The sequence below is a fragment of the Parambassis ranga genome, chromosome 12 (genome assembly GCF_900634625.1).
Source record: "Parambassis ranga chromosome 12, fParRan2.1, whole genome shotgun sequence".
In the NCBI taxonomy this organism is placed as follows: Eukaryota; Metazoa; Chordata; class Actinopteri; family Ambassidae; genus Parambassis; species Parambassis ranga.
In genome coordinates, this window is record NC_041032.1 from 2496047 (window position 1) to 2523047 (window position 27001).

Sequence of the window (27001 nt, forward strand, 5' to 3'; positions counted from 1 at the left end):
CCCTTGATGAAAACACTATTTCCTGGACAAATTTCAAACTTGTGAAGGGCAGAGGATCCCAAAAACCAGCAAAGTGGAATGAATCAACATGGGAAGACCTGCAATAGATGTTAGAAGGATGTCTCTAATGTCCAGTAACTGTTATGTCAGCCAGCTGCTCTAACACTGCAGTTTCACACACTGACACCTACAAATACCACCTAAATAGAAACACGTTTCCTTGTCTGCACATTATGTTCATAAAAAGTCAGAGATCAAAAGGTAGAAGAGCTTTTTGTTTGGGCCAAGGCAGCAGGAAGGAAAAACCAAGCAGAGACGAGACCAGGAAGACGAGAACTACAACATGGCACACTCAAGTGCAAGTGAAACCCTGGCAGATAAAGACTAAAATGACAGGTTTAAATCCACAGGGGCTTACTGGGAGCAGGTGAGGTGGGCGTGACAGTCAGGTGGTCAGGAACAGAAGACATCTGGTGGTGGAATCAAGAGCAACACAAGTCACACCAAATTGGAAAAAGTGAGAACTGTGCATGATGACTGGTTACTTTATAGACCCAGGTCTTACTGTATTACAACCAAGTGGGTGGGTGTCAGCTTTGATTAGCCATTAGCTCTAACTACAGGTTTACAGCAGAGACTTGTAGATGTAGCAACATCTGCAGGTAACTTCTGTGTCAAACTAGGTATTTTGGCCTTGCAATAGAGGGTTTGCACATCACTTCATCACCGGTACATGCCTGCCTCATTCAAACTGACAACCAGCAACAAGGCTGCCTTCAGTAAGTGAAACTGTAAACACAGGAGTCAAAGAGATGATAACCTGCTTCGATTAGAGGCAGTTGGACCCGACAGCGATCCTTAAAAATGACCAAAGAAAGCACCTACATGATAACAGATGTTCTGTCCACTGGTGTGTCACAGAATGCAGAAGCCAGTGGCACTCCTGAGCCAGGGTCGTAACTACAGACATTTAAATGTATAGTAGAAGCAGAAGGAAAATGATCTTAATTGTAAAAAAAAAAATCATCCATCTTTGTTTTATGAATAATAGGCTTATTATCATGGCTGTTTTTAAATAAATGCATATAAAGTACACTAAATATCGCTAAATATATTTTTTTCAATCACTTCCTCTCTTAAAAACAGCATTTTGTTGAATGTATTTACAGTTAACAGACGATTTTCATCACAACACTGCCAGTCAACAACCTTTTTGCCACTCAGTGGGTGTCAATGGCATGACTTCTGCATCCTGTGACATCATGTGCATACCCTCAATACAATTTTCAGATGTGTTAAAGACGGGCCGTTATATACATCACATTTATTGTAAAATAGAATGGGAGGATGCATAAAGGACTTAAACTTTAGTGTAGAGATGTAAACTTAAAGCTTATTTTATTACCTCTAACTGATGATGATTGTTGTGTGCACTATTATTATAGGAGTGTTGAGATGTGTGTGAGTCCCACTCTCTGCCAGGTTCAGATTTTTTTTGCTTGAGGAGTGTGTGGTCCTATCTGTGCGAGCACGTTCCCGTCTTTGTGTGTGTTCCTCCCTCTCTCTCTCTCTCTCCGTATACTTGGCCCTCACCTCGAGGCAAGTCGATCCTCTTACAGTAATACCATTGCCTAATCTTAGAGCCGTATCAGAGAGAGCTCAGAGCGCTCAGCACTAATAGGTTCACACAAATGGGATCTAGTCAAAAAACCTTCCAATCCTCCTGCCACTGTAAATATGGAGAAAGTCTGCCTGGAGGCCTGCGATGTGGAACTGATGCAGATTTGACGGAGAGGCAGAGATAGCAGCCAAAAAAGATGATTTAACATGCTGTTAATGGAGTTACAGCAGGAATTTAACTGACTATATGAAAGAATCAAAATTATCATTTTTCAAAACTCTGATGGAGTCTGATGTCGTTGTTGCTTTTCAGAAAAGGAACCCCTAAAAGTAGTCTTAAATGTTGCTGTTTAAGGGCGTTAAATGACTACATTCAGTTTTTTACTAGGAACATCTGTTAGCTTACCTTTAGTGCTGTCTGGTTAACTTTTTTTTCTGTATTTTTATTTTATAATTAATCATTTCTCCTTAGCAGGTCTTTTTTGAAGAGTTTACTTTTTTCCTTGCCGTTTATGAACTGCATTTAATACAACAGTCTTATTTTGTGGCCGCTGATGTTTTTTAGATCCTGGATAAGGCTTTAATAACCTAAATTGTACCAGCTAATTAAAGCTCAACAGTGTGATCAGTGAAGTTGAGGTTAAAAATCACATTGTGAGCCCAGCTGAACAACCTTTAAGATCGTCAATGACAGTAACAGTTGATATTTTTTTAGTAGTTTTCAATACAGTTTATATTTTTTTAATCTTAAATTTTGACTTTACTTTACAAACCAACATTGCAACCTGACAAAGCTGTGGCTGCAAGCACAAAGCCCAGATTATAACAGGCAATAATGACAGTTTGAGACAAGTAAAACTTAATCTCTGCTCTGATATCTATATATTGTTTCATCTATATGTGTAAAATATCTAAAAAGCCAAAACAAAACTCCCAAAGCTTGTGCAAAAAGCAGAAGCTGTAATTAGGACATTTAGAGAGACGGCTTGGTTTGAGAACAAGTAAAAGTGTCGTTACAGTGAATCATCCATTATGAACCGTGTCATTTTCCCAAACACACTAAATGCACAGTTATAAAACTGCTCTGTCAGAAGAAGATGCAGGAATATATGTGACAACAGCTGCAACGTTCCCACAACCTACACACGGATATTGATGTACACACCAGAGTGAAAGAGACAATCAGCTAGTGACACCTAGAGGCTGAAAATAGCATTGCCATATTTAAATACAAATCAGGGCTGCTACACTTTCACCATTCACCATTAATACAATACTAACATACAATATTATACTCAGTACAACATAGAGTAATACACTATATGCTCAATAATACATAGTCAGAAAAAAATACACTACAGTCACAAGAGATGTACAGTCAATGTAGATTCATATTTACTTATATCAAAATCTTCAGTCTCCAACATATCCTTGTCAACACATATACTCCATCTGCAATCCACTGTTAAATTACACCATCCAGATAATTCTGATTTGTACAAAACAGCTGAACATATTTATACCATATTATTAAGTATATAATCAGTGCAATGTGTTATGTCTGAGGCTTGGGAAACACAGATATAGCACAGATAAGTTGCTCCTCTCTCTGTTCATCCCTTCTCCTAGAAATGGCATCTACATGGGGATTTCAACATTTAGCTGCAGTTTATTTAATCAGAAAAATGAAAAAATGGCCAAAACAACAAACAAATGTCACTATTTAACTTAAACTTCTAAAAAAAAAAAAAAAAAAAAAAAAAGACAGAGAAAAGGGGAAAACCTAACCTGTTTTGGGGGCTCATTCCATTCAGTTTTTTCCTCATGTGTGAAATGTGTGCTTAACTTATTCTTAATTAAGAACAGATTATAGACTTACAGTCAAGTTTTTAGCTTTGGTAAAGCTCATTGTCAGGATCATATGGGTCTTATCCATGCAGAACTCTCACCAGAAAGAACAAAAGAGGTGGTTGATAGTCCATGGCAAGGTGGTCAGTTTTAGAAAACAAAGCATAATATTTTTTTGTGTCTGTTAGCACGATTAGATATAGTCTACATAATTACCTGTGCAGTGCATACACTTTTCAATTTTTTTTTTACAAATGCTAGCTGCACAATATTGACATTTTAATTAGCTGCTTCACACCTTCTGCATCATAACTCAAGTAGCAATTATTAATCACCACTTTTAGCAAACCTGATGCCTCAGTGTACCCTTTATCATCTGTTACTGATCTGTCAGTGGAAGGCTTGTAGGTACCCCTGTCGCTTTCTTTTTGATCTTCTAAACTTCTGATTTTTCTTCTTATCTTTGAGGATCATATTGGTTTCTCTGACATTCCTCAAATTCTTATCGTCATATCATACTTGATAAAATGTTGAACCGTTTGCTCTGCCACAAGTTTAATGTACAGTAAAGAACTGTTACATTGATGCTGGGCTGAAAGGGTTAAACGTGCATAGACTCAATGTGCTCCTCAAGCTTCTTCAGCTCACTTTCTTGCCGCCTCAGGTTAGCGAGCTCCTGCTCCAGCTTGTCTTGTTTCTCTTTGACTTGTATCACCTTGTTGCACTGCTCCATTCTGATTTGCTTCTTCACATCGGACCTTTTCTTCTCAATGATTTTGATCAGACCTGAGTAGACCTTCTCACTGTCACTCACAGTTTTATCAGCAGAGTAGTTCAGGGCATCCAGATACTGTTGAACCATCATCAAAAAGTTCTCGTTTTCCTGGATTTTCTGTTGACTCGCTGTCATCTGGCTCTCAGCCATATTTGCTTCAGGTGAGACAGCGCCATGGGGGGTCTGATCATCCACAGAGCACAGATAACAGGTGCACTGCTGATCGGTGCGGCAGAGAATCTCCATTACCTTATGGTGAAGAGAGTTCTCCCGAAGCTTCTGTGAGGGTTTGATCAGCTTGTGTTTCTCAAAGGCAGGGGACTCATAGTGAGGCTGGAGGTGAAGCTCACAGTAAGAGACCAGACACTGCAGACAGGACTTCACAGCCTTCAGCTTCCTCCCAGTGCAGAAATCACAGGCCACATCTCCAGATCCAGCAAAGCAGTGATCAGCCGGAGCAGCTTGGAGTCCTGTCTTCTCCAGTTCCTCCAATAAATCTGCTAAGATGGTGTTTTTCACCAGAGCAGGTCTTGATGTGAAGATCTGTCTGCACTGAGGACAGCTGTGGGTTTCCTTCTGTCCCTCTTCGTCCCAGTGCTTCTTAATGCAGTTCATACAGAAGATGTGTCCACAGGGAATAGTCACTGGATCCTTCAGCAGGTCCAAACAGATAGGACAGCAGATTAGTTTCTTATTCTGCTGAATTTTTTGCTGCGCCATTATGCTAGTCAGAAAAACACGTCCACTTCCGCAAATATGTAAGGAACTGATCTCAACCCAAGTTAGACAGCAGAGCATGCCGGTTACACCCATCAGTAAACTTGCAGATCTGTGCAGGAAGCAGGAAGCACATGACCACTGAGTGACTGTGTTTTCAAACTGTTATCAGACTGTTACACAGAACAATGAGACGGAGCTTGACCTACGACCACATGACTTATGTAGTCACTAGTCGCTACGCACTTGAGGACATTAACAGTCTCGAGCAAATACAGGCTAGCAACACGAACTTACGCGCTTTTGTTTAAATACTAAATAAAAAAGTTACTCTTTAAAGTAATTAAACACGCATACTTCCACAAGTTGCGTTTTCCTTTCTTCCTGCTTGCAAGAACCGCGTTTCACACAACCGAGCTCCGGTCCATCCTGCAAGGTTAGAACATGAGGATATATCGCCAATATGCACCGCGGTGGAAACATTGAATTAGACAACACTGCCCCCTAGCGGCTACATATTGTAACATCAGGTCAACGCCTGAGAAAAACACTTAAAAGTGTTTATTATAAACAAATAAAAAAATCTTTTAATAAAAAATTATTTTATATATTTAGGTTTGTTAAAGCTGCAATTTACTTACTTAAAATATTTTTATTAATCCACTTACAAGAGTATGATTGATATTTTTTAATCAGTTATTTAACTCACCTTCATGACACACAGTAATGACAGGAATAGCTATGCGCCCTCTTGTGGTCATTTGAAGCAGTCCATGGTCTTCTCCATGTAGCTAATGGCATATGCCTAGTAACATTAATACTGTGAAAGAGTTACTTTTAATAGTTTTGATATTGAAAGGTATGAAACAAAATAACCCACTCATTTTAGATTGCTAAATGTGCCCTCGGCTTTTATTAACAACCACATAATAAAACACAATTTTATGACAAACAACAACCTGCTGCTGGTGCATATCGGTGTAACACTCACATGAGGAGTACAGTAACAGAGCGGAATTTATCAGCTTTGGCTTAGTAACGTCTTGCAAATATGCTTAATCTGATTATAGGTTGGTTGTAAACAACTAGTGAAACACATTCATACATACAGAGAAATCCCATTTATAGAACATTTGATTTAAGGTGATAAAACAGAACCAAACTAAGTCATAATCAAAAAAGATAAACCAAGACATTTCTGCTGCGTTTCATTCCCTGTTACAAGTTAGGAGCACTTTTTGTAGGTTCCCCAGAGAGGGTGTAGAAAGTAAGTGTGAGGTAAGAAACCCAGGCTTTGAAACAGGCATTTCAAAGATATAAAGGTGCATTCTGTAAGTACACTTGGAGGTTTTGGTACAGAAAAAAAGGAAAGGATCATTATTCACAACTTAAATAAGGACACTTGACATCCAGCCACCTGGCATTGTCTGGCATAGTAACATCCCACCATTACTTACAATAAAACATAGATAACTTTATGACCACATGATATTTAGACTGAAGGAAAACGTTTGGGCTCAGAAGACAAAACTAAACCCAACAATTGCGGCAGTCTGACTTCACTGGTTGCAGATTGTTAATAAAACACTAATATATAAAGTGCTCCGCAGACATCAGGCTAAAACGGTCAAAAAGTTACAGCTTCACGTCCCCTGCAGCAGTGGGGAGAAGGGACAAACTTAGTAAAAATAAGGCTTTTATTTTAAAAATCCTGAGTTAAACGACATTGTCAGTCACACATATTCTGCATGACCTGAAACCCCGGTAACGGCGGTCATCTCTTCGGTGAGTTTTTTTTTTTTTTTTATTATTATTATCTTGATACATAGTCTGTGCATATAGGTGAACTGGAAGCAGTGGAGTCTCGGTCACAGACTGGAGCAAAAACAAGCAGCACTTCATTGCAGTTCTCTGCAATATGCTTGTTGGTCCTCATTTCTTTTCTGAAGTCAAGCAAATTCTCCTTTCATGTATCCCTTACTAAAGCAAAGGGAAAGGTGGTCCTAAACTCTTGTGTTTGCTCAGATGAAGACAGTTTGCTCCGTCTCACGCTCTGCCTCCCCTTTAGCTGTTTTCAGCTTCTCTCTGGGGGACCTCCCTGATGCTGTCCTGGGGTCCACCGCGGGCCAGCGGGCGCCGCCGTATGCTTTGCCCGGATGAGATGAGGTCTGCGTAGCCACGCGAGTGAGAGAAAGCATAAGCAGACCGACGGGAACGCCTACCTCGCTGGAAGGCTGGCGGCTTTTTCTTCTCCTCCTCCTCCAACTCTATCTCGTACTTCTTCCTGTTTCTCTGGACCTGGTGGATGATGGGAAACGGACATCAGGGAAAAGCTTTCCTCAGTTTAATGAAAGGGTGAAGAGTAGATTCTTTTATTGACAGTATGTCACCAAAATTAAATGTAAATCGTACACAAGGCTGCTGTGAGTCCATACAGTGCATCTCAAGCTGACGAAGGTGGATTTTAGCAGCAGAGCTCTTACCTTGTCTCCTACAGAGGGCCAGATGGTTTTATGGAGGAACTCAATGCACATGACAGGCAGCAGGCTGATGCCCACCGTCAGGATGATGGTTAACCAAAGATAGGGCTGACGCAGAGCGTTGGATGCTACCCCTGCAGACACAGAACATACACATGTAGAGGGCAGCTTGACGATACTTGGACATGAAATGCTTGTGGTTATATTACTGACCAGTGAAGGTGAACATCGAGGTGAAGAGAACATGGATCCCAGCACTGTGGATGTCAAACATGATCCCAAAGTAGATAGCTATGCTGCCCAGGACTGCGAAGCAGTTGACAAAGGTCCAGTAGGAGGTATCCAAAGAGATCTGAAGAGGTGAAGGAAAAAGCAATATATAATGCATACATATATGCAGCTTTAACCATCTAAATGCAGTGTTGGCATATCAAGTAAGGCGTTTTTGATATTATTTATAACTTTATCCTCACACTTGGTTATATTTTTTTGACAGGAATACATTAAAAAAATAATACTTGAGCCGGAGGTGAACCTCGACTGTGACTATTGATGAGTGAGCGACCAACCTGCAGGTTGACGGTAAAGATCAGGGACGAGGCGGTTACGACGGCAAAGGACTGGTAATCTGACGGAGCTTCTCCATCCTGACCCATGGTCTGCAGGAATGCTCCGTAGGGGATGAAGAAGGTGATGAGGGAGACAAAGATGCCATGGAATAAACTGATGAAGAAGTTCCTGTAGTTGAACAGTGTCCCTTGCTGGCCGGGTAAATAGAGCTTAGGAAATTTCAGGCTGAGCCTATCGTTTACATCCTGCAAAGAGTAGCGACAGATTTTGAATTTCAGGTCATACTATCAACATCATCTCAGCTCAGAGTAAAAAGAGTAAAAGACCGTAAACATGAATTTACACCGAAGTTTTTTCTTTTATGACAGATTTTTACCTGGTCCAGAAGCCCAACGAGTAGAACAGGCAAGCTGCTGTAACAGAGGTTGTAGAGTGTGATGAACCAGTCTTCATAGCCAACCTGCAGCCAGGAAAACATGCATTAAATGTCTGTGATGATGATGGGAGAATAAAAATGCTGGTCTTTCCTAGCCTTGGACTGAATGATTGGCAGACCTGTGATGAGTATCCGCTGAAGAAGGAGTACCAGAAGTGGACCAGAGTGAAGGCGAAGTTCTTGAAGAAGAAGAAACGCAGGAACTTGCACATTCTTATGTAGGACCAGCGTCCGTGCACCAGCAGGAGGCGCTGAAGGTAACGGAACTGAGCGAATGCATAGTCGCTGGACATGACAGCCTGCATGCCTTCCTGACCGCTGATGCCTACGCCGATGTCAGCCGCTGGAGGAACAGAGGACAGAGCAAGATCAGATGAGGCTCACAGGAAGATTCAAAGCACAACTGTGTTCAGCTTGTGTCCTTACTTTTGATCATGTTGACGTCGTTGGCGCCGTCTCCGATGGACAGCGTCACAGCCTTCTTGTACTTCTTCACCAAGCTCACCACGTTAGCTTTTTGTTTGGGTGTCACACGACAGCAGATGACCGCCTCGCACTCACAGGCCATGTCCACAAAGTCAATCTGTTGGCAAGAACAGACACAGTTCACCTTGTTTAATAACGACAACAGCACAGCAGGATTTTGTGAGTATAGCGTTCTGCTTGTTCTGTTATACCTGTCTCATTTCTTTTTCCCAGTCATTCATTGGCTGTCCATCCTGAGGGTTGCTGGGAGGAGGCCGCTTTCCCAAACGACGGAGACGCAGACGGCGGCGCTTCTTCTTCTTTTCATACAGAATCTCGTTCTAAAAAATACAGAGAAATAGTAAATCAAGGAAATACTAGATCATCATCATATTTTATTAGATGGATCCAATATTTCCTAATTGAATGAATCATTGGTATTAAATCTTACCAGCCACCCTCCTGTGATGATGAGAGCGTTTTTGCCCTGCTCAGGAAAGAAAGGCTCTGCAGGTTTCTTTTTGCGGTGGAAGGATTGAGGTTCAGTTCTTCTGTTAGCCTGACGAACCCTCAGCTTCTCACTGCAGACCCAGAAACAGGACACTTAATTACACAGAATATTGCCCATTCATTGCTTCATCTAAAACAAATGGAAGATTAAAATCTCGTGTTTTGATGTACTCTAATTACAACGTTGCCAATAAACCTTGATGTGACTACTAGGACACCCAGCTGTGCTATTTTAGTCAACCTACTTGACGTCTTCTCCATAGTGGATCTGCATGTCATCGGTCAGAAGGGAGCAGGAGTATCCAATGTTTTCTGCCGTTTCTAGGGATACATAGAAAAAGGAAAGTTTCAATCCAGTGATCAGTATTTTGTTGTTTAGACATATGATGCTCTTCTCTGTAGTCTGTACCTTTCTTATCTCCAGTCAGGACCCAGATCTTGATGTCGGCCTTGGCCAGCTTGGCGATGGTCTCTGGTACTCCGTCCTGTAGCTTATCCTCAATAGCTGTTGCACCAATCAGCTAAACGAATAAAGGACACCGATGGTTACATGGAGTTTTTGTTTATCGTGTATGTTTTGTTCTCATTTTCTTACTTAATCTTTCATGTGCAAGTGCTCCAATAGAATCGTTATTCATTTGCCATATTATCAAGTGTGTTTAGTTTCCCACTCACCATCAGGTTGGTCTCGATCTGCTCGTACACACTGTCGAGGGCAGCGTCTCTGTCCAACATGGTCACCTGGGCTTCTTTGTGTTTCCTTGACCAGGTTTCATATTCCGCTGCGCTGATGTCTTTGTAACATAAGCACAGTGTCCGCAAGGTCTCGTTGGCAAATTCCTGCAACACAAGACACAAACCGTGTTTCAGTCCAAGAAAAAAAAGAATGCAGACAGCACTTTGCAAGTGAGAATTATATTGTATGAGCTCACATCCAGAGCAGTCTGGGTAGTGTCCTTGTGTTTAGAGTTGGGGGAGAGACGCTCATAGATGACAGTGTCTGCTCCTTTGCAGTACAGACGAATACGGCCATCAGGAAACTTCACTAAAACAGAGCAGAATAAATGCATTTAAACAACAAATCCTAACAGTGGATGGATGGAAGTGGCTTAAAGCATACAACTGTATTAATCTGTTCAGATATGATGTCAGAATATTATCAAATGTATGCTTGCCACATTTATAAAATGGTTTTCTTGTGTGTTTTCTCACAGACGATTGACATGCGTTTGCGGTCTGAGTTGAAGTCGAGCAGAGCCAACATTTCGTAGGTGACCTCCTGCTCCATCTCCTTGATGGTGATGGAGTCCTGGGTGCGAGACAGAAACACAAAGCCAAAGTTCCTGGCTGCCGTCACTAGAGCGCCCTCGTCAGGAGAAGCCGCCTGGTACACCAGATCACCTGAGAGAATGACAACACCGTAATATTAGTGAGTGCAAACCATTGACAGTAAAAACTATGGACGGAGCTTCCGTGACGTCACCCGTTTGTTTCTGAAGAGCCGTTTTGAGGCTTGGTAGGAGGTTCAGGGACGTGATGACCGCCGCCATGTTGACAGCGTCACGTCCGCCAAAACTCTCAAATATGGACAAAGAGGGGGAGCACGAGCGGGGTTTAGGGGGGCGGGCGATCGTGGGAGCAGGAAACTCACGCTGTGATACGGCAACTGTCTGTCACTCAAGCGGCAACGCCCATAATTATGCCTAATTTTAAGTCCGAATACAATTGAAACGAGTGGGTTGTAAAAAAATTCACCCCCCCTACAACTGACACTAGAAGAGAACCTATCATCTGAGACCAGAGTGGTTTTTTGTACCAGGCCGTAAACATGTTAATTTCTGCTGTGAAGTCGGCCATTTTAACATGGGAGTCTATGGGAAATTACTCGCTTTTGGAGCCAACCCCCAGCTGTTGCAGCGTGAATTACAAGTTTTGACACTTCCGCATGGGCTTCCACTTTGAGCCCCGAAGGTTGCCGCTTGGTGCAAACACATTTTTTAAGGGGAAATGCTATGTTAGTATGAATGAACAGATAGTGGTTAGCTCCAGTTACCGTCTTCTTTGTGCTCCACCATGACAGTGTGGCAGAGAGAGAGCAGCTTGAAGAACTCCATGGCATCCTTATCCTTCTTGGATCGGACATGTGCGACTAGGAAATGATCCATGAACTGGAACTTTTTATCAGCGTAGCGGTTCCAACTCCAGTCCACTGGCTGATGGGAAATAGTTTAATCATTTTTTTGCACTTTTGAGCACATCAACTTGTTTTTCTGGCACTTTATGCTCTTAGACATGTATCTATAAAGTACATAAAGTTCACATGAGATGGCACAGAAGTTTGGAATCTCTTCCTCTACAGTCAGTGTTTAGACTGATACTTACCTTTCCTCGGTCCAGAGACACCCCCTCAGCAGTGGTTGGGCAACCTGTATGGCAGAGAGCAGAAACATGGAATTACAATAACACTGTGAAGCAGTGAGCAAACTCTAAAGCACAACAACTTCAGAAAAACAACACAAAAATGAAAAAGCAATGCTACCAGCAGGTGCAAGCAGGAATAAGACAAACCCTTCCCATACAAAACATGCTGTATATGTAGAGGTGGCAGTGATGTTCCTGGTTGTTGTTGCTATAAAGGGGCAGCAGGTGTCACCCTCAAGCTTTCAGATCTCTTTTGTTCTTTTCCCCTCATACATTACACAAGACCTTTAAAACCACAATGAGTACTATTCAATGCAAGTTTCCTGATCACACCTATTTCTATTTTTATCATTGCAGAGTAATTTCATGGAGGAATCACAAAACACTGGTTTTTAACATTTAAAAACAGATGGATGAGTTCAAGTCTTACTCATACATCCACTGCTTTCCTCCCTGTAATATCTCACGTTGTTAGTTATTTTAGTAGTGTTTTTAGATACTTCATACTTGTTTAAAACCGTGTTGAGTGAAATAAAGCATCAGTACCGTAGTTGCGTCCAGCGATGGTGCACTTCTTGAACTGCATGATGTTCTGTGTCAGAGTTCCCGTCTTGTCGGAGAAGATGTACTTGATCTGGCCGAGCTGCTCGTTCAGGGTGGTGGTTCGAGCCTGTGCAGAATTAATGAAGGAAAAATATACAGGTGAGATTCACAGTTACCTCTGCTAATCAGCTGTTGCTGCAAACCCTTTTTTTTTTACTCCAAGTGGCTGCACTGTTAAGTATGTGTTTAACAGTGCAGTTACCTTAGCAGCAGTTACCTTAGCTGGTGTATCTTTCTCTGGAAAATACATCTGCAGGTCCCAGTTGATGAATTTACTCTGGCCCAGACGAATCACCTCCACACTGCAGACAGACAAAAGACGGCATGAACAACAGTGTAAACACTGCTTACGAGAAGAAAAGCTGCAGCATCTGGAAATAACATTAAAGGAAGTATAATAGCAATAGTATAAATTTCAATTTAGGTCACAGTTTCAGAACAGCAGCAATAAATCAATTAATGAAGAAAAGAAAATAAAATGTGTTTAAATAAAGATTTAATGCTGTACTTTTTTCATCTGTTGCTAGAAACAAAAATAAATGTTTTCAGATATAAAAGTGTAGCTGCTGTGAGAGGACATGAAGTAATCTGAATGTGAAAAAAGCCATTCCTAGTTTCTAGTTTTCTACTCCTGTGCACAAACAAAAGACACTCATCCCTATGTAACAAAAACACAGCATAGTCTTTTGTGGCATCGTCTCTTTTTGTGGTTATTTTTCCATCTTCTTGAGCTTTTCATATCACATGTGTTTTTGATTTTCTGGGCATATGGCGTTGCTCTTTCTGTCAGTTCATTGGCTATCCATCTATACATGCTACCTTTTAGTTTAACTGTGTTTGTTACAACATGGCCCCCATTCAGCCAAGTCATCTTGTCCATGCAGTGTGCAGCAGCCAGCACAAGTGCTTTATTTGCAGTAAATCCAGAGGGATAGAGGAAGGAAAATGTCACCAGTATCATAAAAAGTTTTTTGGGTTTTTTTTCTCCCAGATAGGCATTAAGATCCAATATGTTTGTGTGGATTTGCTGACCTGACATATAGTGAAATAGGCACCATGGTATTGAGGACAATGATGTAACCCCAGAAGCTGAGGAAGCCTCTGTAGGAGGCGTCCTGGTTTTTGCCGTCGTACAGGTACCACGCCTTAGATCCAATATCCTCATACCAGTAGGTGTGACCAATAGCCAGACCCGCAGACACCAGGATGAGCAGCACAAAGATCTACAGCAAAGAGCAACACAAATATCATTATACACCTGAAATGTTTTTTTTTTTTTTGCTGTAAATTTACAGTCTGACCCCGTGCAGACAATCCACAGGTATTACAAGGTGCTCTATGACGAAGAAAAAACAAACCGACTTACTGTATAAACCATGTAGTTCATCAGCTCATCGATTTTTGTCCGCTTGAACCTTGTTTTCCCACTATTCCTCATGATTTTGGTGTCAGCTCCTATGGTAAGAAAAACACTATATGTAACAATTTCATTGATATTTATCACTCATTTATAAGAGTGTAAACTGTTTATCAGTACTCCGATAACCTCATTTGGAGCTGATGTCACACACACCTGCAAAGATGACCAGCCCGTGGCACACCTCCGTGTTTCTGACCTTGCACCCTCTGAGCAGCATGTTGTCCAGTTCCAGTGGGTAGCGCTCTCTGTTCCACAGCATGGTCCCTGTGAACTTGTCCAGGCGGTTGTTCGGCTCCTCACACTCAATCAGGGCTAAAAACAAGACGGGGATGAGAAAAGGTGGATTTTAAAACAGATTTACATAAAATGTAAACATAATGGGAAAGGTTTTATACAACATACAGGTGGTTGTGTAACCTTTGTTAATGAACTTTTCTTGAAGAAGGTGTGTGATAGGACAAACTTTGCTGTACAGTTCCACTTCGAAGACAATCTAATTGGTATGAAGATTGTCAAACTTTCTTCTGTACAGATAAGTTTGTAAAACATAAGCTACCTGAATGTGACACATCTGACGAATGGATAAAAGTCAATATCTAACCTTCGATGTTAAATAACTCTGTGGGACAGAAATGGTTACAACTGATAAGAAGGTTGTGTTGCAAGCTTGTGAGAGGAACTGTAATTGTGTAACTAAAATGTATCCAGAATTAAGACACAGCGACATTCAGGCTGTGGTGGTGTTGTGAGGGTGTTTTTTTGTGCTTTGAGGACAAAAAGCCATGGGACACTTATTCCACTATACTGTGAGCGCTGTGCACCATGCTAACCGTTAAATCCAGCCAGCTGACGTTCCTCCTGCAGTGTTTCATCAGTCACGCGAAGCCCCATCTTAAACTTTAGGTTGGTCTCCCTGCAACCAAAAAACAGCCATAGATCTAGATCCAATGTAAACCCTTTGGAAAAATGAGTGAAACTTCTCTGCATGTTTAAGATACATTGCTTTAAAAACAGTCTGGATACGAGTAAATCTGAATTCTTTGTTTATATGTTTGCCTTTCCTTAAAAAAACACAATCGAATGAAGTTGACAGTGATGTGACATTTACAGTAAAATGGTTTCATTACATCTGTACCAGTTTGTTTGTTGGTTTTATAGGTGTTTCACACTTAATGATAACATACACTGTACCGATCACAGAGCCAAACTTGGCCTTGGCAAAAGCTCTTTACAAATGTATTCTTCTCTTATCAGTGAGTAATTTGTTGACTGAACATTTGAGAAAAAGACAGATTTAACAAAAATTTCAAGGAAGTCTGCTTCAAGAGTCTAGTACACACGCTTTGTGCAAAGAGTACGGATCACAACACAACTTCCTGAATTAAGAGAAAAGTTTTCAGTGGCGTTGAAATGTCTTACTTACCCGTCTAACTCTGCTGTTTCTACATAACACAAGCTATTAGGGTTGGAGCTGGACAGCAGCAGGATGTCGGCCTGAGGAGAATAAACATAAGGCATTCACATATCACCGCATATTTATTATTTGTTTTAGGAGTTCCCGTCCTGCCATTACTCTTTTCAAATGTGCTTTTCACACATAACAACACAACTGTAAGTCAATTTTAAAAGGAGATTTAGACTCTGCTGCCAAGTTCATACCGGAATGAAGTCGTTTTTCTTTAGACGAACCACGTCTCCAACCTGGATGTCCATCCATTTAGACTCTTGAAATCTGAGGAATGTTTGAACCACACACATGACTTGAACCAGACCTCCTCAGGAGATACTGCTCAGCTTTTGTTTGTTTTAACATTTTGCTCTGACCTGCCATCGAGGAGGACGTCACACTTCCTGTTGTTGATCTCCTTGTCCATTCTGTGACGTGCCTGAAGGTAAAAAAATAACAATGTTACATTATTTTATGCCATCTTTTCTTATAGTTTCTTATAGTGTGTGTGTGTGTCTGTTTGTGTGTGTGTGTGTGTGTGTGTGTGTGTCTGTGTCTGTGTGTGTCTGTGTGTGTCTGTGTGTGTCTGTGTGTGTCTGTGTGTGTCTGTGTTCTTAAAAGCCTAGCCTTACCAGATCGTCCACCAGGTCCTTGATGGCAGTGATACCCAGCACCACAACCAGAGGAATCAGCGTGGTGTACCACGGGAGAGTGGAAATGTCTGGAATGATCTAACAAACAAACATTTCTAATCAGATGACAATTGTATTTATTTGAATTTACTGGCATTAGTGCTAAATCTATTTGCAAAGGGAGTTGTGGCACCTCTTCTGTGGAATCAGTAGTCAGTTACTAACTTTACTATGTGCTAATACTGCATGTAAGTAAAATGTACAATAAGAAGTTTCCTGCTAGAAATGTTTGGTGGTGTGTCTAGCTGCCCTCTATCTGTATTTCCTGATGTTCTTAGTTATCTCTGGGCAGGTGTGTGTAGTTCCTTGTCAGCAACGAGTCTGCGTCTGTAGCCTGGTGTCTTATTATTTTACTTGCCAAGAGATGTTGTGATTTAGTGCAACAAAAATCAAACTGAACTGAAAAAGAGAAGACGGTAGTGCATGTTTTTAGGCTTACCTGTAAGATCAGAAGAGCGAGGAAGTACAGATTGGCTGCTCTCTTAAACTGCTCGTACAAGTTCAGGGGGAGGAATGTGAGGACGTTGTACTTGTATGTCTTGATGGCATTTCCCTAAAGAGAAGAACAGAAAACAATAATGTGCGTTTGTTCTATCAACTTTAAATAGAGAATATATTACTGTAATGACTTCAGCAGCTCCCAAGATCATCATTCATCATCGTGTTTCTACAGTAACTCATGGATGGATGCTCTCTGTATGATGATGACCTCTGACTTTATGCAGGGATTAATAAAGTAAATCTTAAATTTTAAATTCCTTTAGGTTTTAGTGAAATCAGTTTATCGTGAACACAAAGTATCAGTATATTTAAAGAAGAGCTAGAAATCTACTGAAGGACTGCAGACTGGTCAGTGATGGGGCAGTGCCGAGGAGGTGCTGTGTTTCAAAATGATAACCATCTAAACTCTGCTCATTGCTGGTTCTTTCCACTGAGTGCGACATTCCTGTGTCTGTGAGAAAGACGCTGAAGCTCCGCTGCTCAGCTTTGAGAGTTTGATTTCACAGAATAACCTGAACTGTTGGATTGATGCTGGCTGATAAGGCCGCTCTCTCTATCCTGTCAGTGTTGGATAGAGAGGAGATTAAAGCTCTGTGTCAAGCCTATTTCAAGTGAATCCACACAGACTGACATCTTATAACTGTGTTGCTGTGGCAGTTTGATTTTCTCTCAGTAAAAGAACGCAGCTTAGGCCAAACCACTGAACAGACTATGCCCTGACTGAGGTTGGGGTATTACCTTACTCACTTTAGCTAAAGGGCTATCTTGATTAACTGGCCTCCACATTAGCAGTCGGTGTCCTGGTTAAGCAGGTAGGCAGTGGCCCAGTTTGTGAGGACATGACTGTTGAGATGCATTCCATTACAGAAAACCAATAACAGCCCAGAGAGTCTAAAGCATCCTCTCATCTCACCCTCACTACCCACCTCAACATTTATGTGAAAACGTTTTAAATGGTTTCTAATGTCTCATGGCTCCCGCTCAGCTGTCTTTCACTGTGTCTAATATCTTTGCAGGAGAGATCCAGGTCGGCTGGACGATCGTGTTTCAGCCTCCACAAAAACCCGCTGACACTAAGCTTCAGACACAAAAACACTCTTGTGTCTACCAGCTGCTGAAAAAGCCAATCCACACCGCTCAGGTGGGGTAGTAGATGAAAGTAACAAAGACACTGGGTGATGAACTTAAGACAAAGTAACTCATCTCAGTAAGTGTCACGTGGCGCCACATCATTCAAACCTTATGATGGCATAAAACACTGCCAAAGCATAAATAGTTCTTTCAGAATAAATTCTTTCAAAGGGATCACTGATGGAAAACATGCAAAACACACAATTCCTGTTTGTGAAGGGGGTGTGTGTGTGCGTTTGTGTGTGCCATGCTCAGCTCTGTAAGCTGAGGGTTTGGATTAACCACAAACAACGAAAGGCAGGATGAACAGAAGGTTTGTACAAACACAGGACTTACAGAGTATCGGCTCTTCTTAATGCACAGGAAGACTTTCTTCTGAAATTCTGGCAGGTGGTGATAGGGCCGGTCATTGGCCTTCACCTTCCAGCCGATTTCTGCAAAACAAAATGTTTTTATTAGGAAAAAAAAGAAATACTAATGCATGAAATCTGTACAGAATACACATATTTGGTTCAATGACTTATATGAATTAAGAGATTTAAGCTAAGCTAACCAAACAGGGGCCCCTCTTTGAGCAAGTATTATAGTGTAAACAGACAAGTAGACCCACCACTCAGCCTAGCTTCCACTGGGGGGTGTGGGACTTCTGGTTCTGGTTCCTCTTCAGAGCTCACTGCCAATTCATCATCAGTCTCGTCGTCACTGTATGGCATGACCTCATCGTCAGGCCCCAAGGAACCCTGGGAGCTTGTACGCCGCCGACTCATCGTGGCGCCTCAGTTATCTTTGAGGAAAAACCAAGGAGGAGGTCAATACGTAGTAAATACACTGCCAGATGCAAAAACATCATCATCAGTCATCATTCAGAACAGACACTTCATCAACCATGTCCATTTAATGCAACAATAGCTGAACAAACTATGAATTGGCATTTGAGTCAAATAAAAAAAAATGCACAGTGGACAAATGCGGAAGAAAGTAAAGAAACACTGACGAAAAGATAGTCAGACAGCTGTGAAACATCAAGTCCAACGTGTCTACACGTGACGCACTGAGAGTTCAAAGACTAAGTATAACCTGTAAGATCCGTCAGCCAGGTAAGAGCGCACACAGGATAAGAATGCAGAACAGCCAGGTCAGGTAATTCATTTCACACACAAAACAATCATCATAGGCTGCGTTGTGTGTCTGTATTGACGTTACAACATGCGTGTGCGTGGTAAAGCATTGTGTAATAAATGGACATGCACATCTGTGGAATGCAACCACACCCTCTCGATTGCAAGCTGGGAATCAGTGTGATTGAAGAGCTTTATTTAGCCATTGATTTTTAGCAGGAGGAAAATTGAAACCTGTGTTGTGGGTCACACTGAAGGATGGAGAGGAACCAGGATAACCCAGGTACATTTGTGAAGCGACTGTTCATCCGAGTGTGTGTTTGTAATAAATCATGATTCATAAAACACCTTATCCGACTTCTACAATAAGACAATTGGTGTAGCATTAAAAGCACAGTAATGACACTTGGGCACACATACACCATCACATGTAACAATCCATTGATGAAAATGTTTACATTTTCTTTTTACATCAATGCTGGCATAGATCCCATTGTGTCTGTGTAGTGGCTGTGGAGACACACTGCAAAGCTAACATGAACCTGAAGGGTATCTTTTTGTCTGTTTTCCAGGTAAAGGCAGAGACGGTTACCCCGTGCCAGTTTCTTCCTTTACTTTTCTGGGAAATCCCTCCGACATCCGTCTAACCGTTCCTGCTTAGTCTCATCAGCTTAATGTTTAATGGTGTGAGAAAATCCATTAGCCAACCTGATAAGCTTCATTAGCCTGGTACTTCAGAACAAACTCACCTAAAAGCACTCAACAGTGCCAGGCGGACACCAAAAAAAGAAGTAACCAGAGCTGAGCAGGGCCAGCAGGGACTATGGCAGGATTTGGTAATGTGGAGAGTCGAACTGAAAAAGGAGCAGCAGTACGTTATGTAAGGTAAATTTTCAAGCGCTTTCAAGGTTTGTTTTCAAGGTCTCTCAGCACCTTGAGCTCAAGTCAATTTGTCAATTTCTGGTTCATTATGCTGCAGTCGGCGTCGGCTCACTGTGTATTTGAGAGGGGATGTAGCTCACACATGAAAACACACCGCTAGGTCACAACCACACACATTAGATTATCTAATGAGCAAACTAATCAGTATTATAAGTTATATGGTGTGAATTGAGTATTGTTTAAATTACATTTCAGCCATTTTAAAGGGATTTGCTTGTGCTGTCATGATGATTGTGATACTGTTCCCACTACTTGTTTAAACATGGAATTCTAGTTTTGAAGCTGCATCTGCTGCTTTTTCTGTGTGTCATCAGGGTTAATTATTTAGTATTAAGTCTGATTAAGTTTCATCAGTGGACAGGATTTTACATCTCTTATCACATGAACATTTCGTTTATCTTTACTGTCATGTTGAGTCATTGTACAGGAATAAAACCGGAATCCTGGCAGACTTCACAATTGGACCTTTGGTCTCTCAGAGATCTTTAGAGGTGCCCTCGGAAACTAGACAAACTCAGTTGTGGTTCCACTCCATTTAGACTCCTTACAGTAAGAACCACTCAGCTCACTTTGTGTGTCTGTGTGCATAGGACAGACACACCTGTGTTTTCTCCGCACAGCCTGTAGTATGTTTGTATAGTTCCGTCTTGTCCTCATCTACAAACTATGTAGTTGAACGATTCCACCAACAGCTTGTTAACACACACATGTATCTCATGTCTGATGTCTGTTCCTCCAAAAAGAACAGCATTTATTTCAGCTAACTAGCTGAGAGATAGCAGGACTGTCTTTGTCAAGGTTATATCAATATCAATAGAACTTTGTTTGACAATATGACTGTCCATTAGATAAAGCTTAGTCTGTGTAAAAGCTTCACTTCCAGATACTAGATAACTACCTATTCTAGTACAGGTACTCATGATCGGTCCAGGCAGCCTGCTGGGAGGGGCTTAACACTGCTAGCCTAAACTAAACTCTAAACTTTGACTGTTCTTTCATAATAAACCTGATGGGCTGCTGGGCTGTTTAATCTTGTGAAAATGATGTGTGATAAACCATTTTTACAGCATTTGTACAAGATTAAATATGAGCAGTGAAAACAGCCCAGCAGTCACTCCTGTAACAGATCACAAATTGTGTATTTAAAGAAACTATGGTTTGAATGAATGGGCTCTGTGTGATCACACAAGTCTGAACATGACTACAAGTGTGGAGGGGGAGAAAGACAAACAGATTGTGTGAGTAGAAAAAGGAGACCTGGACTAGAGAGTAAAACCTTTTGTGTCATCTGCTACATCTCTTTGTATTCTCTTCCACAGTTCCCTCCATGTTTTTGGTTCCTGACCTAATGACAGTAGTTAGGACAGACTTTGGCCCGAACAGTGGTGTCACACTTTACAGACCTGCCCTGACTATTGCCATTTTCTTGTGTTGCAGATGGCAGGTGGGCTGAACACTACCAACAACACAAGTGGATTTTTACTTTCAGAGATGCAGCCAACAGCAGATGTCAAACGCATTGCAAAAAAAAGTGTGGTAGGACTCATTGGTAATGGGAATACAACGCTCTGTGTATGAACACTACTGTGAATTCCTTGTATGTGAAAGGGGCTCTATAAGATCCCACCTGTAGAGCAGTAGCAAGAGTTAGAGTGTGCATGACCCAGGGGGCAACAGACAAAGTGCACACACAAAAAACAGGTCTGCTGGAGTTATGCCGAGGTTTAAAGAAACCAGATCACCAGTGAATCCTAAAATCTGACTATTCACAGAAGCTGCAGCATTAAGGGAAGTGAATAGAACACACTTTTTTATTGACCTTAAATAAGTTAAAGTCTGCAACACCACTTGAGACATGTCAAGCTTAAAAGCAGCCTTCATCTACTTCTCCTCCTAAAAGCTTCTTGCCTTTCCGGCCTTATAGAAACAGACCAATGAGGGGCTGAGAAGCGACAGCAACAGCTCTGCGAAGCTCACTTGTCTCAGAGAATAGGTGTGGGTCTCTAGCCTGGGCCATCCCTATGGCAACAACAAGGAGCAGGGAGAGAGGAGGGGCGAGAGATTCACAGAGAAGGCCAGAGCAGAGCATACCTATGTGACAATAGCGTAACCTGAGAGGAGCGGCATAGCTCGCTCAGCTGAAACATGTGAGCAGGTACATTCAGAAAAAAGAACCTAAAATGAGAGACTGTGCTTCTCTTACACTGACCCAAACACTGTTTATGTTGTATCTCTTCAGTGATGGGGAGCCACTCTTGCAGCTGCAATTACATGATTATGCTTAAATGTTTACATTTGACTACTACACAAAGTGTTTCCAGAGTTGTCCCTTATTGTTTATGTCTTAAATAAATGCCAGTATTGCTTCTGACTTCCGTTTCACAGCTTGCATTGTGGGTAGTGTAGGCTTCAAGTAGTGGAGACTTAAATGTACTTTCACAAATTCTGATCTGAGAAATCTTTCATAAATATAATGAAACTCTTGCCAATAGTGATAAACTGGGGTTAAAACAACACCACTTTGCCAGATATGATATGTGGAAGATCTGTTTAATGTGTTCCTGATGTGACAAAGGTCTGATCTGCAACGGAGGGGAATGTGGTGTATTTGCGCCTATGGGGCAGGGTGAGAACAGATGCTTTAGGTCAGATTAACACAGAGTCGGGTTTCTGCAGCTCCTGGGAGAGCTCGGGTTTGAGCTGATGACTCTAATAAACAGGTGGAAAACAACAATAGCCACTTGTTCTCTGCTGAATTTCCAGTTATAAGACAGCAGGAAGAGCAGCTCAAATCTCAAATATGGGCATTTCACAATTTATCAACTTAACACAGATCATCTAAAATCTTGTGAATGATAATTTTTAATAAAAACCAATGCAATGGCAGCTAAATAACAACGCGCCTACCAAGAATACATTCAGTGAATAAGTGTCTACAGAAGCAACTTCACATTACATAGTCACATACTGCAGCTGTATATGCACAAAACATTGGTGTTCTGAATTGTATTTCTATATACTCCCAAGTATACACTACAGAAGGCTGATACTACATCATCTTTGCATATGACATCGACTGCAGTACTCGGCATAAAATTTGAATATTGTTGACAAAAGGATTGGTGCTATATTTTTTGCCTCTAAGATACCAACAAAAAGCCATTCACCAAGCTCACCAGAAACAAACTGTCACTAACTTGTAATATTATCTCACCTCTCTCTACAGCACAGACCACAGACATGCCATGCATCGTCTGCTGTGCAGGGGATTGTGGGTAAAAGGGTAAAATGCTGGCTTACATACTGCAAAACACTGATGCTCTAGAACATCTTGTTGTAATTTTTAAATCATATTTGCAGTATGTTCTGTGTTCCTTGTTATGTGTTCCTTTTGCACCAATGGACTGGTTGAGTGAATGAGTTGAGGCAGGTGGTTTTACAGGTAGCATGTTCCCACACTGCTCTCTGTGTGTGTGTTAGATGTTACTAGAAGTTAATGACAGTTAATGAGCTGAGACTTCAGGATTCTTCAGTATTTTACTCACAGCTGGAGTCCAGACAGTGAATCCATAGACACACAGTCAGTCAGTCCTCAGAGATGCTGCTGCATTATGTGATCTCACACCACCAGAGACCCTGGTAGTAAGTGCAGCCAAGACCCACCCTTTATAAATGACCACAGAGACACTATTAATCTTGTTTACAGTTGTAACTGTGCTCATTTTTTAAGTCAAAAAAGCAGCTCATCTTAACACTGTAAGAAACACATAGAAAGATGTCACATGTGCAAATCTGACGTCAGCTCTCTTACAGTACCAACTCTCCTCCCACACAACTACAATTCTCTCTCTGCATGACCAGACTTGATTTTCACCTCTTTGAAATAGTTCTCCTGTTTTAGAATACAATGTGCTGAGGTGACACCCATATTTCGTGTGAAGAGAGATCTAGTGGTTTCTTTAAAATGAACAAATACAATGTGCAATTCATGGCACAATTCAAAATAAATCAAATGTTAATTCTCCATGAGGCCTAGATTTTGGATACATGAGTTAGCATTTTGGCACTCTTTTTTTTGCATGTCGTAGAAAAGCAGTTCCTAACAAGTGGCTAAAGCAGAATACAAATGTCAGCAAGGTGTTTGTACTGTGATGCAGAAGAGCTAGCTTCATGATGACTTTGTGGTCATGTGACAGTTACCTGAAACATTAGACTTTCACTTCATATTTGGGCTCCAAAAATTCTAAAATGTTTGCTCATTTGTAAAGATCGTCCTGCTGATCAAAGCTCTTGTTAGCAGCAAATATTCAAACTCTAGTGCAAAAACGCTCACTGGATATTTGTCAGGAAAACTGTGTTGATTAACAAAAATACATCATCCTGCTGTCCTTTATAAGTACTTCATTTGCAACTGACACATGGAAAAATCGCACACAGTATACATCATCTCCTCTGCAGTCAAATTGTATTTGAATTTACCGATTTACCTACGCTATTATTACAGTACATAGCAACGAGTGAAACCTCATCAGGGATCAAGCCACCTGAAAAATGTTTTGTGGTTTTAGCTGTATGACTCTAAGAAAAGAACCCTAACTTTATTAAACTCTGTCAATGTATGATCAAAATGAAAATGCTTCTAAAATTAAGAAAGCCAATGAGTTATTAGGCACCAAATAAAAAGCCTTTGAGACAAAGCAACTAACAAAACAAGTTAGACAGAAGAAGTCATATGAACGCTGATGGAAAGCTCCTGATTCCATCAGGTCACCCTCATGTAAAACATGCAAAAAATGTAAAGCAACTTCCGTGAAGCCTTCATCGCAGACATCACTTCAATCAATTTGCCTCTCAAGTCATGATTCAAATTCTCCATTATTGCTTCCAAGGATAGACATTTCCATAAGGAGACAAACATTTCCATAATCAAAAGCACTAATACTTGTTTTGTCTGCATAGGACAAGATGTGCTGCCTGTTTATGGGAAAACATCCAGGCTGGCTGGACACATGCATCCAGCATGAAACCACTGTGTTCAGATACAACAAGAGCCAGAGCACAGGGGACACAGCAGTGCTTCAGAATCCTCCCTGGAGTCTTACAGGTGTCCGGTCTTCCACATGTAACTAGCTTTCACTCAAAAAGAGGTTTTGCTCTGACATAGTTGACTCCTTACTCTCAAAGGGCCCTACTTTGCTTATATACTACTAAGCAGACGGAAAATTAAGGCCAGCAGTAGGTTTTTTTGACTTTACAAGAGAAACTGTCGCTCTACTACAAGGTTTGCTGCTTTTTTAAAATCCCATCCACATGTGTGCAATGTTTCATGTAGTAGCACACGTTTAATATGTGAGGGAGGAAATGTTGCTAATGACACAATGTCCCAACTTCACTTGATATCCTTTTACAAATAAACATTATCTATGTGCAAATACGTGTTTTGTTCATGGACTAAATAAAAGTGGCTATAACAACTGGGGTTGGGAGGTATCAATGTGCAGTAGACAAATCATGCTATACCAGACTCCCATCAGATAAAAGGCGGCTCCACATGCAGCCTCTTTATGATCAGAAGAGATATGCAAATGATAAACGTGCACAATATCACTGTTGGTGTAGTTATTCAAGTTGATTCATGAAGACACGAGGCTCCTCTGACAGCAACCACTAAATAAAAAGACTTCATTGTCAGTGTGTTACTTGAAGGAAATGACTGAACAATTTTAGATTTAAATGTGCTGAACATGCTCGTTATTTAGTCGAATGTTTAAGGAGAGAGAGCAAATAAACTCACTCAGGGGTCTGGTGTGTGTGATCAGTGCGTTATCAACAACGCAAATGTCACTTGTGTTTAGTTCCCATTCATGGTTGGGGTTAGGCATTAAAAAAAAACATTGTTAGGCGCAGGTTCAAATTATGGTTTGGGTTCAAACACACACGTTCATAACAATAAACACATTCCTCTCTGCTGCCACCATTTTCAGCTACAATGATGACAAACAAGTCAGGTCACAAAGGTTTCATCATTTTGAACGTTTGAGTTTTATTACCTGACTGTAAACATGCTTATTTCTTGTGTACAGTTATACATTATAACAAGGAAGCCTTGCTGGCTATAGGCTCTGTATCTGTGGGACTTATTGAAATGGCTAAATACACATAAACCTACTGATCTGACAAGTGCTAAAAATGCCTTTTAAGGCACAATCCAAGCCTCACTTTCAAATTACAAAAAAAATCTGGTGCCATTTTTTCCCTGAGTCATCATGGTAAGACATTTTTACAAGGAGCCCTGCAACTCCGACTAAGCATTAGAACAAATGATCATTTTTAATGTTTATGAATAAGCTCGACTGATTCCTTCAGATCAGACTTGAGATAAAAGTGAAATAAAAATGTGTGGCTTGTCTAAAAATGTGCACATTCATACAAGAGCATGGATGAGGCCAGACATTTAAACTTTTAGCCCATGAGGGGATTCATATGGACGCTGTTTGGTTTTGAGGAATGATGCAGTTAAATCACATCACATGAAGCATATGATGGCCTATTTTATTCAAATAGTTCAATATTTCATCACACAGTCCAGAACCCGGACACATTTTTTTAAAGCTGGTCTAAGCCACATGTGAATTTGATAAGGTTTTAGTAGGAGAATCCAAAAACTACAAACAAATAGTCCCTTTTTTAAAAAAAAGGTGAGCCCCGCAGCAGCAGCCGCCCAGGTGATACACAGGTCCCGAGGTGTTTTTAAAACACTAAAACCCAAAACTTAACTCTAAACTCATAGTTAACATGTATATTTTGTCTGGACTTACTCCGTTTCCTCCGCAGATAAAGTTAAAGAAGGTGAATGCTGTTCTTCGCGGTGTCCGGGGCTCTGTCACCGCACCATGTTTTCCTCTTCTTCCTGCTCGTCGAGAGTCTCAGAGCCGCGGCCGCGGGGGCTCCCCGCCCTTCTCTCCCCCGGCTGCCTCACCTGGTCTGCCCCGCACAAACCTGCCGGACCGGTCGGACGCGTCCAGCGCTTACAACGACAACAAACAGCCCGTTAAACACTACGCGTGGCATTCGGAGGGAGGCTGCAGCTGCGGAAGTGGGCGCGGAGGTGTTCTGGTCACGTGACGTACAGGTAAAGGTGTGCTAATTAAATGGTTGATTACAGCAGGCGGTGGATCAGAGGCGCAACACAACACGGCTGCTACTGTGACTGTCCAACATGGCAGCTCAACGGTGATTATGACTCTAAGAAAATTATAATATATTTAAAATATAGGGCCAATATATCAAAAAAGACATTCAATG

The 27001-nt window shown here is 41.3% G+C and overlaps 2 protein-coding genes across 3 annotated transcripts; both read right to left on the reverse strand.

Moving 5' to 3' along the window:
* Window positions 1-2566: 2566 nt before the first annotated feature.
* Window positions 2567-5042, reverse strand: LOC114444243 (E3 ubiquitin/ISG15 ligase TRIM25-like). The gene is made up of 2 exons (XM_028418706.1): window positions 3387-5042; window positions 2567-3127 (listed from the first exon to the last, which is right to left on the reverse strand). The coding sequence occupies exon 1, from the start codon at window positions 5039-5041 to the stop codon at window positions 4070-4072; it is 972 nt and encodes a 323-aa protein (XP_028274507.1). The 5' UTR covers window position 5042; the 3' UTR covers window positions 2567-3127; window positions 3387-4069.
* An 823-nt stretch (window positions 5043-5865) lies between these two features.
* On the reverse strand, window positions 5866-26874 carry atp8b1 (ATPase phospholipid transporting 8B1). Of its 2 annotated transcripts, none has more exons than XM_028418000.1 (30): window positions 26515-26874; window positions 18247-18420; window positions 17973-18070; window positions 16444-16557; window positions 15945-16043; window positions 15690-15751; window positions 15525-15597; window positions 15289-15359; window positions 14696-14778; window positions 14019-14177; window positions 13812-13900; window positions 13478-13668; window positions 12663-12747; window positions 12389-12512; window positions 11804-11847; window positions 11475-11634; window positions 10634-10822; window positions 10354-10466; window positions 10097-10261; window positions 9831-9942; window positions 9667-9742; window positions 9363-9492; window positions 9124-9252; window positions 8873-9029; window positions 8566-8789; window positions 8387-8470; window positions 8010-8255; window positions 7654-7792; window positions 7444-7574; window positions 5866-7258 (listed from the first exon to the last, which is right to left on the reverse strand). In XM_028418000.1, exons 2-30 carry the CDS (start codon window positions 18401-18403, stop codon window positions 7025-7027), a joined length of 3738 nt encoding a protein of 1245 aa, XP_028273801.1. In that variant the 5' UTR covers window positions 18404-18420; window positions 26515-26874; the 3' UTR covers window positions 5866-7024. The 2 variants fall into 2 exon arrangements, with proteins under 2 accessions (XP_028273801.1, XP_028273802.1); XM_028418001.1 differs by lacking the exon at window positions 26515-26874 and adding an exon at window positions 23242-23334.
* Window positions 26875-27001: the final 127 nt, after the last annotated feature.

Bases quoted from the DNA above. Each gene is read 5' to 3' on its own strand.
- LOC114444243 (XM_028418706.1), bottom strand. From the start codon at position 5,041: ATGCTCTGCTGTCTAACTTGGGTTGAGATCAGTTCCTTACATATTTGC.
- atp8b1 (XM_028418000.1), bottom strand. From the start codon at position 18,403: ATGAGTCGGCGGCGTACAAGCTCCCAGGGTTCCTTGGGGCCTGACGAT. The intron at 18,071-18,246 runs GTGGGTCTACTT...TTTGTTTTGCAG, and splicing joins AGTGGAAGCTAGGCTGAGTG to AAATCGGCTGGAAGGTGAAG. The intron at 9,943-10,096 runs GTGAGTGGGAAA...TTATTCGTTTAG, and splicing joins AGATCGAGACCAACCTGATG to CTGATTGGTGCAACAGCTAT.